At 37.1% G+C, this 12271-nt stretch overlaps 1 protein-coding gene across 9 annotated transcripts in view; it reads right to left on the bottom strand.

Annotated features, from left to right (window-relative positions):
* Nucleotides 1-12271, bottom strand: part of Wdfy3 (WD repeat and FYVE domain containing 3) — a 268012-nt gene that overhangs the window by 60360 nt on the left and 195381 nt on the right. For 7 of the 9 annotated variants that reach the window (XM_074041845.1, XM_074041849.1, XM_074041847.1 and 4 more), the window contains 5 exons: nt 6064-6163; nt 4559-4719; nt 3047-3276; nt 1893-2002; nt 276-458 (listed from right to left, as the gene is read on the bottom strand). In XM_074041845.1, coding sequence (XP_073897946.1) covers nt 276-458; nt 1893-2002; nt 3047-3276; nt 4559-4719; nt 6064-6163 — 784 coding nt within the window. The remainder of the gene's footprint in view (nt 1-275; nt 459-1892; nt 2003-3046; nt 3277-4558; nt 4720-6063; nt 6164-12271) is intronic. The other 2 variants (XM_074041846.1, XM_074041852.1) reach the window with 1 other exon arrangement.

The raw sequence follows: 12271 nt of genomic DNA, 5'->3' as shown, positions 1-12271 counted from the left end.
GTTATGGATAAAAGATTGTGAATCCACAATCAAGACAGTGACCATACCAAATGTGCGTTGACAGCAATATATTATTTTCATGTCTCACAAATGCCTAATGTGTAACATACCTTAAATGTAAAAAGACTCTTCTTACATAAGAAAAGTCAAATCTCAGTATATTTGTCTAAATGGCTCTGCTGTATTTTCATTTCAATTTCCACCATAATATTCTTACGGGAATGCTTTCATTTTACAATGCACCCCATAATCATGAGCTCTGTAGGCCTCCTTACCCAAATGATTCTGCCAGCACTTCAGACTAGCTTCTTCAATGAGTGGCCTTGCCATAGCTATGTCTACATGGCCCCTGTCGTTCATGGGCAGGGTTACTTTGAAAAGTTCTTCCAAGACTTGTTTCTTACTGTGTATTAGCTCAGTCCAAACTCTGTTGACAGCTTTTATGAGAAGCTGACGCCCTAGAAAATAAAAAAGCAAGCAAATGATCAAAACACAACATAAAGTTGTTATTATCTTCATGTTTATATCTAGGAATTTCAACAACAGTATTTAATGGTTTCAAGAAATGGTAAGTTATACCCAGCTCAGTGAAAATGGTTATTTAGACAAATCAAACTAAGTTACCAAATAGTGAGCCATTTGGAAAACACTTACAAAATCTTTATATGCATGTAAAAATGTATTTCCACAGGAATTAAATGCATATTTAATTTATCTAGCAACTTCTAGGCAAGAACTTATTCTCCATTTAAAAGTTTTATCGGCTCCCCTGCAGTGTTGAGGATTGAAGACAGACCTCATATGTGTGAGGCAAGTGCTTTATTACCGGATACACCTTTCACCCTTCAAAGTAATTTTTAGATCTGAAGATTTGAATAGAGCTCAAAACTAAGTCAGTTGTTCTTGGATATTTTACAAAAGGAAAGAGCTTTTGTATTTAAAAAAAGTTTTTACTATAAAATTCAGTCTTCATTTTTACTTTTTATAGTAAAAAAAGGTTTTTACTCTAAAATTCAGTCTTCAATTACCTTGCTAATTGACCTGTCTCAAGGGCAACATTGGGAGGGCTTATCACAACAGACCACCAATGACAGCCCCAGAGTTTCTGATTCAATAGAGCTGAGTGGGACCAGAGAATCTACTTTTCTACCATGCTCCCAAATCACAATGATGACGCTAGTCTGAGGACCTTACTTGGGAAACCAATGTTCTATACTACCAATTCCATAAGGAGGTGAAAACATTGCATTCTGAGGTGAACTTCAGTGTGTGGCTCAAGAAATTTTGGTAGAAGCAGAGAGAATAAATAATCACTTAAATGAACGAGTGAAGGGAAAGAAAGGTGAGTGCTGAATCTCCTAAGGATGAAACCCCGTGCAAAGCTACCACATGATCTTGCTGGGAGATAAACACTACCATAGTGATCTAGGCTTTAACACTGGATGTGTGGAAATAAGGAACAAATGTACATAATGGTGTGCAGAAACCAGTCCAATGTGCAAGTGTTTACAAAACCAATGGGAAAACTAGACTTTGTAAAACAGAATAAAATGGAACTACTGACAACCTGTCTGAAATAACACTGCCTCTAATGGGGAAATGCCTGATACCACCACGAAGCAGTTTTCTTTATAAACAATGCCAAGTTAGTATTTGCAGGGTAAATGGCATCAGGTGTCCACTATTACTAAGAAACACGGAGGGTCAACACTACCAGTGTTAGTGATTCGCTCCTCTTGCCTAGGAGATACGCTGTGGGCACACTGGTATGGTACACTGTGTACTGTCCTACTCTAGAACAGCTGTTAATGTTGGCAGTTTTTTAAGTCAATTTTTGTTACATATTAAAATGAAAAATCAATAAAACACTCTAACTTAGTGAGGGGATTTACCTTCACTGATATCTTGGCCATACCCAGCATCTGGTTCGATGTCGGAGGGGATCATAATGTGCCAGGTAGTCATGCGTGCTTCCGCTTCCAGTCCAAACCCATCCACACTGCTGAAAAATTGAAGTCAGGTCAAACCACGTGAAGGAAATGGTCATAGCTGAAAACTACGATGAAGAGGAATTTCTCTGTAGACACATGTGAACACTGGCTCTATCACAAAGTTCCATGATTGGTAGACAGACATTCAGCAGATGCATAAAATGGAACTTCTAGTTTACCACATTTTTCAGGGGTGATCTCACAAATCCACTTGACTAAACATAAGTAATGTGTAGCACTGAGATTATCATCTCAACATTTAAGATGATTTTAGTTTATTGTTAACGTTTTTAGTTAAAAGTTAAGAAAAGGTCATTTAACTCCTACTCTGCCTGTGGCCTCTCCAGTCTCCCCTCTTTGCTCCAGTAGCAGTGAAATACTTACAGTTTTCCAAGTGTGCCACGTTCCTTCTTCCACTTGGACAGTCACATAGATACCTCTTCCTTCCTGCAGCACTCGTTCCCATTCTCCTGTCCTCCCCAGTAAGGTCTCAATTTGTCCCTCTCAGCAGGTGTTTCCCCTATAAGGTGCTCCCAAAGCACTATGCTGCTTCTTCCAGAGCTCTCAGTACAGCTGACTAGTTTTGCTTAGTTATCTGTTTTCCCTTCAAAAAGGTGGTCACACATCTTTCTTTCATTTTACTCCAGTCTCTAATTCAATATTTGGCCCCCAGTAGACACTAAATGGCTGTCAAAGCAATTAATAGAAAAATACTAATTTTATCCAATTAACACATATCACTGCACTGAGCTTTCCTTTCTATTTTTGTCAGCCTCCAACAGTGTGTTGCTCTAAAAGGACATTTCCTTTTTAAAATTATATGAGTGACATGATTACTACAGAAAAATTTAACGATGGAGAAAAATGAGTTGAAGGAAAAAGTTAGTTATTATTTCTTTGTAAAAATGTAACACTTGTCCATTATCTTTCATAGAAAGTGCTAAATAAAGTAGCTTAAAGGAAAAAAAGAAATGTTATCAAAAAGTAAAACAAAGAATTTTTTGGAATATATCAAAGACAAATTCAACATGGCAAATTGAATCCAAAAGCTGTACCTTCCAACATGTAGGTTAATCAAGCAGTGAGCGAGACAGCTGATGAACTCTTGGTCATGGTTTCCAGGTCCCAGGATCAAGTTCCTGTTTACAGTAAGGACCCTGAGAGAGTCAAGGAGAGCTACTTGCTGAGGAACAGTTTTGTGTGCCCGTGAAAACTGGTACAAGATGGTCCTATTGAGGCAGTGGTAAACCGCATCCAGTGACAATCCCTGTGACCTTCTCTTGGACTAAAGGCAGGAAAAATACATATTCAGTAAAATGGACAAAAATGAAGGACCTGCTTATTATCCATGACCTTTGACTAGCTACAATGTACCAGATGCTCTGTTAAGTACTAGAGGTGCTAGGTTAAAAAAAAATACTAAACCCTTGCAATTATGAATTCAAATCCTATGAGAAACCTAAGAACAATTTAACAAATAGAGGGAGTGCTAAGAAAATGGAGAGTTCCTAGTGAGAGCCACCACAGTCCAATATGGCACAACAGCTACTGTGTGCCAACTTGATACACCAAGTATCATTTGGGTCAGTTTCTACCAAGCAAATTTTATTCTGATGAATCATCTCTATGCAAAATTACTAAGAAAATTACCTAAAATTTTAGTGAACTTTTTTTATGATGTTCTAGTTTGGCTTAACTACAGAAGTATCATTATTATTTTCTTGCAGTATTGGAGGATTGAACCCAGAACCTCGTGCATGCTAGCCACCTTGTTCCCCCTCCAGTCCTTTTGTTCGCATTTTTGTTTTTGAGGTAGGGTCTCACTAACATTGCCTGAGCTGGCCTCAAACTCATGATCCCCCTGCTTCCTCCTCCTGAGTAGCTGGGATTACAGTTGTGCACAAGCAGGCCCTGCTAGATGTATCTCTTAAAAGATTCTTAGGTAACAGGAGAGAACCTATCCAGCTATACCATATGCTAATAAAACATGGTAATAGCCCTACCTATGTTCTACATCATATGGTGAATAAGATTAAAATTTGTGCCAAACCAGACCTGTATTCCCTATTCAAACATGAACAAGAAAAAAATTGACACTTCAAAGGAACATGAACCGCAATGGAATTTCCAAAGATACAATTGACAGGAAAAAAATTTTTTCAATATCAATTCTTCACGCTCAGTAAGCCTTTTTACACTGAAGTATCATTCTGTAAAAACTGATCAAATTGTATTAACCTTATAAATTATATCAAACTATTAATACTTATCAAATCGTATGAATGTAATTTAAATGCATGTGGGTAACAAAGACCACCACCAGTGGGGAGGTCAGTAAAGACTGGCCACAGCTTGAGAGAACATGGCAACATGACAAAGGGATGCTGGCACCAAGCTACTGGTAGGAAGGAGGGTTAAAACGTATTTTTAAACTCACTTTTAATAAGCTTAGCAATGTTCATATTCATTATCTTGTCAGTTACACTATTTCCAGTAATTTTGACACCATAGGAAAAGTTTTTCAGAAGGAAACACACACTCTACAACTAACAGTGATGACAGATTACCTGTGCAATTAGTTGAATTATAAAATCTATAAGAAGTTTAGATTCTTTGTTGAACATGCCTTGCCAAAGCTTGTCCACCACACGTTGTGTGAAATAAAACACATTGTTCACCAATACCTGGTAGCTCCCTCCACTGGTAATAGGCAGAGATGCATCTTCCCCTAAAATCCAGCAGGAAAAAAATGTCTAAGAAAATTGATATCTACCAGCATAAGACCAGATCCTCAAAGAAATCAGGCTAAGGAGAAATGGGCACATCCGTAACACTTACGTACTATGGTAAGAAAATGACATTTGTGGCCAGAAGTCAGGATAAATACTGGGAGAAATACTTTGTGCAGGAAAAAAAGAGGTATATGTTAAGACTTCCTACAAAGTCTTAAACTTAAACACAGGCTGTGACAAGCAAATAGTTCTTCAACTTAGGCTGTCAGTGACAGGGCATCTCCTCCAGAGAAAAATGAGTCAGTTTACTAGCTAAAAAATAGATTCAGTGTATAACCCACAAAACTCTATTTTGGGGTCTACCTTTAATATAGGCAGAAGAAGCTCTAGAGAAATCGTGAAATCAAGTAGAATCAAGGACAGTGTGAAGAAGGGTCCATGGCCTGAGTGATCATCATCAGCTGCCTCTCCTCTTAAGGCTACCAATGGCTGTGTTGCCATATATTTATACTGGTTCAACATAATCACAGCCCCTGCTTCTAACAGAGTGCTCCTTCTAAACAAATCCACTGTAGAAATTCTGGAAGCTCCACTGAATGTGATAACTATTATTCCACCAAACCCTGAAATGCCCCATTAAGCAAAGCTCTACATTTTGTGTCTTTACGTGGCACGACTGGTCTCATCTGTCGAGAGCAGGTACAAAGGTAAATCTTGACACTTAGCTTAGTGTATTAGGATAATGTCAAAGATTCCTGGCAGATTTACTTTGGAAAAACATATAAACTAAACCATTACTATTTCTTTTCCTTTAAATTCCTATTTTATTTTTTATATCAATGGTGGTTCTACTGTAAAAGCAAGTTTTGTATTTTTATTGTAATTAGATACAAACATGTTAAAAAAAACCTGTCTGATGTATTTTGACTTTATATCCTAGAACTCATCTTAGAGAACAATATCTATGTATCGATAATTTCACTCATAGGTATATACTTAAATATGTATAAAATGTATATGTGTATGGTCCCTGTGAATAAGAATGCTTATAGTAGCTTTACTTAAAATTGTTCCAAACTGGAAAACTCTAGATGTCTATCAATAGTAAAGTGAATAAACTTATATATTGATAGAATACTGTGGAATAATAAAAATAAATGGACTCCTGCTATATGCTAAAATCTGGATAAAACTCAGAAATATAATGTTGACTATAAGAAGTTATACTGAAAAGGAAGGAGGAAAGAGATGAGGTTAAGAAGGAGACAGACTTGAGTTTTAGATAAAGGACAATGATTCAACAGGCATTTTTACAAAATAAATACAAAACACAGAATTACCCAATAATACATCAGCTGCAAGCAAATGGTCCATCACACTGTCCAAAATGTAAGTCTGAAATTCTTTTTGTTGAGTTCTTGTAGATCTTTCAGGGGAAGCCTAAATCAATAAAATTTAGAATTAGAAACAGAACTAACTACACAACGATAGGGTTCATAATATAACCATATTTACATTATGAAACGTGGCAAAAAGATGGAAAAATCCGATCGGCTAATTTTAAAAAATGACATAAAGGATGGGTATGTGCTTATAATCTTCTCCTATTTTTTTAAATCAAAGACTTAAGTGTAAAGCAAAAGTGAAATATCATCTGAATCCATTCTTTCAAAACTTCTACTCTAAACATTGCAAGTATTTAATAAATAGTGGTAATTTACTATTATGCCTCACTTTCAAAAACATGAAGACTTCTTCATCCTCAAATGCCTGGAGTTTAGGCAGTTTATAATGAAATACTGGTAAGATAAATCACAAAGCCATTAAAAGAAATATAAAAACTCAAGAATCTAGTAATCAAGAGGGTTCATCAATAGATAGGGAAACATTTACAACAAAAATAATTAGGCACATAGGTAGAACAAGTTCGTAATGGTGGAACTAGTCGATGGGACTCAGGGAAGGAGGGAAAAGAGAACAACAGAACATCAACAATATCAAAAAACATAACATCTTCACAGGAAAAGGTTATAGTATGTATTAAAAGCTGTTGAATAACGGGGGAGTGAGAGGGAAATGGTAAGAAAGAGTAATAGAAGGGGTTGAACGGACGAAAGCAAAGTATACTCACAGTGGGGATACATCGAGAAACCCTTTTGAACATCAATTTAGGTATTAGTAACAAAAGAAAGAGCTATGAAATAGATACAGTGTGTGTGGGGGAGTACTTGTGAGAAGGGAGGTGAAGGAAGGAGACTGAGGTGAGGGGATATGGTTGATGGACTTCGTATACTTCTACGCAACAGAACAAAGAAATCTCTTGCAATAGTTTTAAGTGGGGTGGGGATGGGGGTCGAGGGAGACAGTGGGGGTGATCTAACCAATGTATAGTATAAGTCTATTTGGAATTGTTACGATGAATCCCCCAGTACAACAAATGTATTCTAACAAAATTTAATGGAAAAAAAGAATCTAGTAGTCAAGAGGATACATCAATAGGGAGGGAAATATTTACAACAAAAATAATTAGGGGAACAGTTTAGCTTTGAGCTTCATGGGTGTGAAGGAGAAAAATATGGCTTACAATGCTTTCTATTGTCTATTAAAAGATGCGTATTTGACTGTAAGTAAGTATATGATTTTCTACAATTGTCAAAAAGGAATGTTCTCTGTAGATAGTGGAAAGCCATGTAAGTGGTACCTTTCTAAACAGTTTTATGAAGAATATGATGATTTTAAAATCATCTTGAGCAAAAGCCTAGGGCAGAGTTAAACTATATTCTCTGATAGCATTTCTATTAGCAGTTAGGGAAGATAATTCAGGTGCTGAACCTTCAAGTATGTAACTAGCAAAGCCCTGGAAGCACAAGGAAGAAAGGTAAATAAAGATCCTTTCCTCGTCCTTAACAAATGCCAGCAGTTCATCTGGACTTTTAACAGACACTGAACAACTCAAACTGCCATGATATTCTTGATTTATGTGTTTAGAATCAAGTGTTTATGACCATGTTACAAAAGTGAGCATTACATCAGTGTTCTGTTTTTCTATCTGTTCTGATTTTTAAGGTGGTCCTGTAAGAGGTCTCAAAGGAGCAGTTAAAATCTGAGTTCTAATTTGAGATAAAAAATATTAATCTAAGGAGTCAAAAGCCAACAGCTAGGGCTGGAGAGGCAGTTCAAGTGGTAAGAACTCCTGCCTAGCAAGCATGAGGCACTGAGTTCAAAGTTACAACAAACATTTCCCTGTTTGCATGATGTTCTTATTTTAAAATGACAAAATATGGCTATTCAGTAACAGTTCTAAGAATATTAGTGTGGAGTTTGGTTGTCTTTTAGCTAATGGGAGGAAAGGTGAAGGATATCTTGTGTTTTTAATCTTAATAGCTTCCCCTGTGAAGTTGAGTAGATTAACATAATGATCAGCAGATATGTGAATAAGGCCTGCCTAGTTTTCATAACATTATACTGAGTCCTACCCAGGTTAAGGGAAGAGAAATTGAGGACTTTTAAGTGATAAATAGCAGACTGAGAGTTTCATGAGGATTTCCTTGCAATTAGCCAAGAAATCATTTTACTCAACAGTTTTAGTGACTAAAATTGACTAAGGAGTAAGGCTCTCTATTCACAGGATATAAACACTTTGAAGACAACAGTACTCTTTCAGGATCACATTTGGCTCATGGGATAAGTGCTAATGAATAAGGTTTGTCAAATCTTAGTTCTAGAGTTTGCAAAACAAGGTCTATAAACATAGAGAAGTGCTCACTCAGTCAACGATACTTATTTTTATTAAAATATTGTTTCTTGTTCCAGAAGGATTTAGGCTGGCTAAGAGGGCACTTTATCCTCTGATTCTTCTCACTCTGTGTGTTATGGAGGTAACAAGAATTCATACTTGTTATTGGCCCTATTTGCCGAGTTCTAATGGTTTTGGTGAAATTTATAGAAGGCTAACTTTTAAAGGATTTAAGATGTCATGAATGCATGCATAATTGTGTCTTAAATAATCCACTGAAGTACTCTTATGTGTCAGACATGGTGCTTAGTTATATAATTATCTCATTCGATCAGCAAAACAGCCCTATGAAATACATGCTAACATTCCCACTTTACAGATAAGGCAACTGAGGCTCAGTGAGGTTAAGTCACTTATCAAGTCATGACTAGGCTTGAAGCCTCATTTCTTTTTTCAATGTTAAAGTTTATGGCTTCATTAGACTCTGCCTGCTCTATTAGTTGATGAATTTCCACGATGAAGTTACAAATAAACAAGAGCAACACTGCAGAATGCAGACTGCAGTCTCATCATTCTTTTAGATAACATGGGTTGGCCCACCAGACAACCACAATAAAGACAGGCAAAGCCGGGACCTGCTCTGACCTCTGGCCATCAGATCTGTCTTCCTGGTGAAAACAGTGAAGCCACGCAATACAACAGTCTTCACAGGATCATCGTCTCCTGTTTGAGGCCTTAGGAGGCTTTGGGAACACACACAGAATGTCTGCACCTCACACCAAGGCCAGACAGCTGTGAACACTGCTCCTCCTGAGTGCGCTGAGGCTCTGGGAAGAAGGCATTTGGTGCTCTGTTGCTGTAATGGGCTGAGAGCCTTTTAAGAAGTAGACTCTGAGTTTCTTGGTCTGATGGCATTGTCTGACAACAATGGAGCTATACTGATATAAAAAACCTCTCCAAGTTCCTTTAGCTACTTTATGAGTAACTAAGCTCTGCTTGTTTGCTTCCCTGTAGTCACTCTGATGTATGACAAGGGGGAGGTCTTGTAGGCAATGGCTGGAAAAAACTCATTGAGTTTCTTAGACCACAGAAAGTTGCTTATGGTATCAGAGAAGGCTGCACTTGGACTCAGCCCACTAGATTTCATTATTTTTACCTTCAAGTATATACAAATACCTTTTGGTCTTTTCTCATGTACTTTCTTTCCACTAACACAACAATGCTCATTTGTAGTACATCTATTTGGTCCTCATGAGTAGTCTGGTGGTGACAGCAGAGGACTCTGATGAATGCAAGCTGGGAGAAGAGCACCTCAATTTCTGAGTATGTCTTAAACACCAGGCACTGTGTGATCAGTATTATCTACATCATCTTATTTATTCTCACAATAATTCTTATGTCATCTTATGGGTGGGCAAACTGTTAGCGGGGAGGGAACTGAACTTGGACAAGGTCACAAACTATAACCAATTCCTCAAACTATGTTTTGCTGAATGATGCACATATATTTGATCCTCACAACAATCCTGCCAACAATATGATAAAAACACCATTCTTCAGAGAATGACTATAGCTCAAGAGATTAAAATACTTGCATAACAAACGTCATATTTAAAACCAGGTATTTCTGACTCCAAATCCTATGCTCTTTCTCTTACACCACGCTGCCTTATAGTATGGGCCTTAGTCTCATACTCATGCCAGTCTGTGTGAAGGAGAATCTTTAACAGACTGCTAAAAAAGGCAATTTCACATGTCTTCATGAAGATATAATGAAGTAAGCAAATAGCCTTATGATAAAATTCTAACACTCCAAAGACTGAAGATGATTTGGTGCACATTTACCAGACTAAATGTGCAACATTTAGGGTGCACATTTAGGGTTCAAGCCCTTCCTTCATGGAGGTAAATGGCAATCATACAATTCTCTTATTCAATCTCTTTAGGGATAAAGACTTCATACTTATAAATATTAAAAATCACTGCTAATTTCTGTATCATAGGAAAATACTATAATGTTTTCATTAGCAGATATTTTTTGTATATGTATTCTGTATGTGTATGAAGTACTTCCAAGCAGTTAATTTTTAAAAACAAATTTCTATCCTTCTCCTTAGGTGGTGTCATATCTTCCTGTTTGGGAACTGGCAGGCATGCAATTAAGTAATGTAGTTAAGTAATTCAAAAATACTTACTGCTTACACCAAGGCTCTATGCTAACTGCTGTGAGAGATTAAAGGGCACACTGAACTGTTCTCTAGTAAGTTCACAATCTAGAAGCTTCAATTCTGACGTGCCTGCTCCCTCATACAACTAGGCACACTTCAACTGCGCCCCAAGTTTACGTCAAGACTAATATATGTAACATCAAACTCTTCCTATTAAAAAGTACAAATAACAAAAACAAGAGGCATCACATAATTTTTTCCATGATTAATTAGTTATCAGGGTTCCTCTAAGATTCAAAAGGCTGCCACTAGATGAATCCACTCATTCCAGACCTTTTGTAAAATGTGTTCATTTTTTTACCCAGGTATCCTTTCTTACACATATCTCTTCTGAACTTCATCTTGTTTCATTTTTCATGGGATGCTTCAAATTTTTACCACATGTACTAAGACAGTGACCATCCTTTTTTCTGTTTTTGGTGGTACTGGGGTTTGAACTCAGGGCTTCACACTTGCTAGGCAGGTGCTCTACCACTTGAGCCACTCCGCCAGCCCTTCTTAGAGCTTTTAAAAGTTTCTATAGGAGATAAGCTTATCAGGCATGCTTTTTAATTCTACTACTCGATTACTGGTAAAATTAATTTTTTCTGCTAATATTAAACATTGTGACTAAAACGCTTAGCAGGTCTGGTTCCTAAAGTGTAGTAGTGACTTCTTTTTATTGATCAAACTGAAATGTTTTCACATGAATAAGATAAATACCTGTGGTTTTAAGGTTGCACTTTAAAAAGTTAACTGTATTAGCCACTAGAGGGAGTAGAGAACTATGTGGTTCAGATGTCAGTGATGAGAGCAATGGGACATTCCTCAGAGAAAGGTACGGATTAAATGCTTCATCCATTCCCCAAAATAGACTGTTTGACCTTATTTATATGAAATGGCCACAATAACATAAGTGTAAATAACATAAGTGTAAATAAGAGATTATTTATTAAATTCTCTCTCTGTGACCTTTATTTTCTCTAGAGATTTTTCTAGGTGAACATTTTGTTGGTTTTGGTCTTTTGTTGTGGTGGTGGTGGTAAAAATCAAACCTAGAAATTCACACATTCTAGGCAAGCACTCTAGCACTGACCTATAATCCCAAACCTAGAAGAATGTTTTTTTAATGGCTTTCAGAGATGGTTAACCTCTAGAGACAGCAGTGAGGGCAGTTATGGCTTAGGCCGCTCTCCTTTTCTGATGTATCAATGATTTGTATCACTCAGCAGGAGAAAGGGCAAGCAATCTAGAAGTCTGATGCCTTGGGAAAAATTCAATGACCACACACCGAATACTTGCGAGGTACAATATACCACGTCTTAAGCTGTACCAGACGCTAACAGCAGTAACACATGGCAATGATGGTAAGTGGGACTGAAGTAAAGAGTTATGAGGTGAGAAGAAAAAGCCACTGAGTGTTATGAATGTCTAGGGAGGGATTGACAACTGTGGCCTGTGGGCCAAATCCAGCCTGTGCTTCTTTTGGTAGATAAAGTTTATGGGAACACAGCCATGTTTCTTGCTTTCTGTAGTGTCTATGGCTGCTTTTGTATTACAATGGTATAGTTAAAGAGTTGTGACATAGTCTATATGGCCTGTAAA

The sequence above is a fragment of the Castor canadensis genome, chromosome 9, assembly GCF_047511655.1.
Source record: "Castor canadensis chromosome 9, mCasCan1.hap1v2, whole genome shotgun sequence".
Taxonomy (NCBI): domain Eukaryota; kingdom Metazoa; phylum Chordata; class Mammalia; order Rodentia; family Castoridae; genus Castor; species Castor canadensis.
The sequence above is the reverse complement of the archived record's forward strand: the minus strand, read 5'-3'. Positions and strand labels throughout refer to the sequence as shown.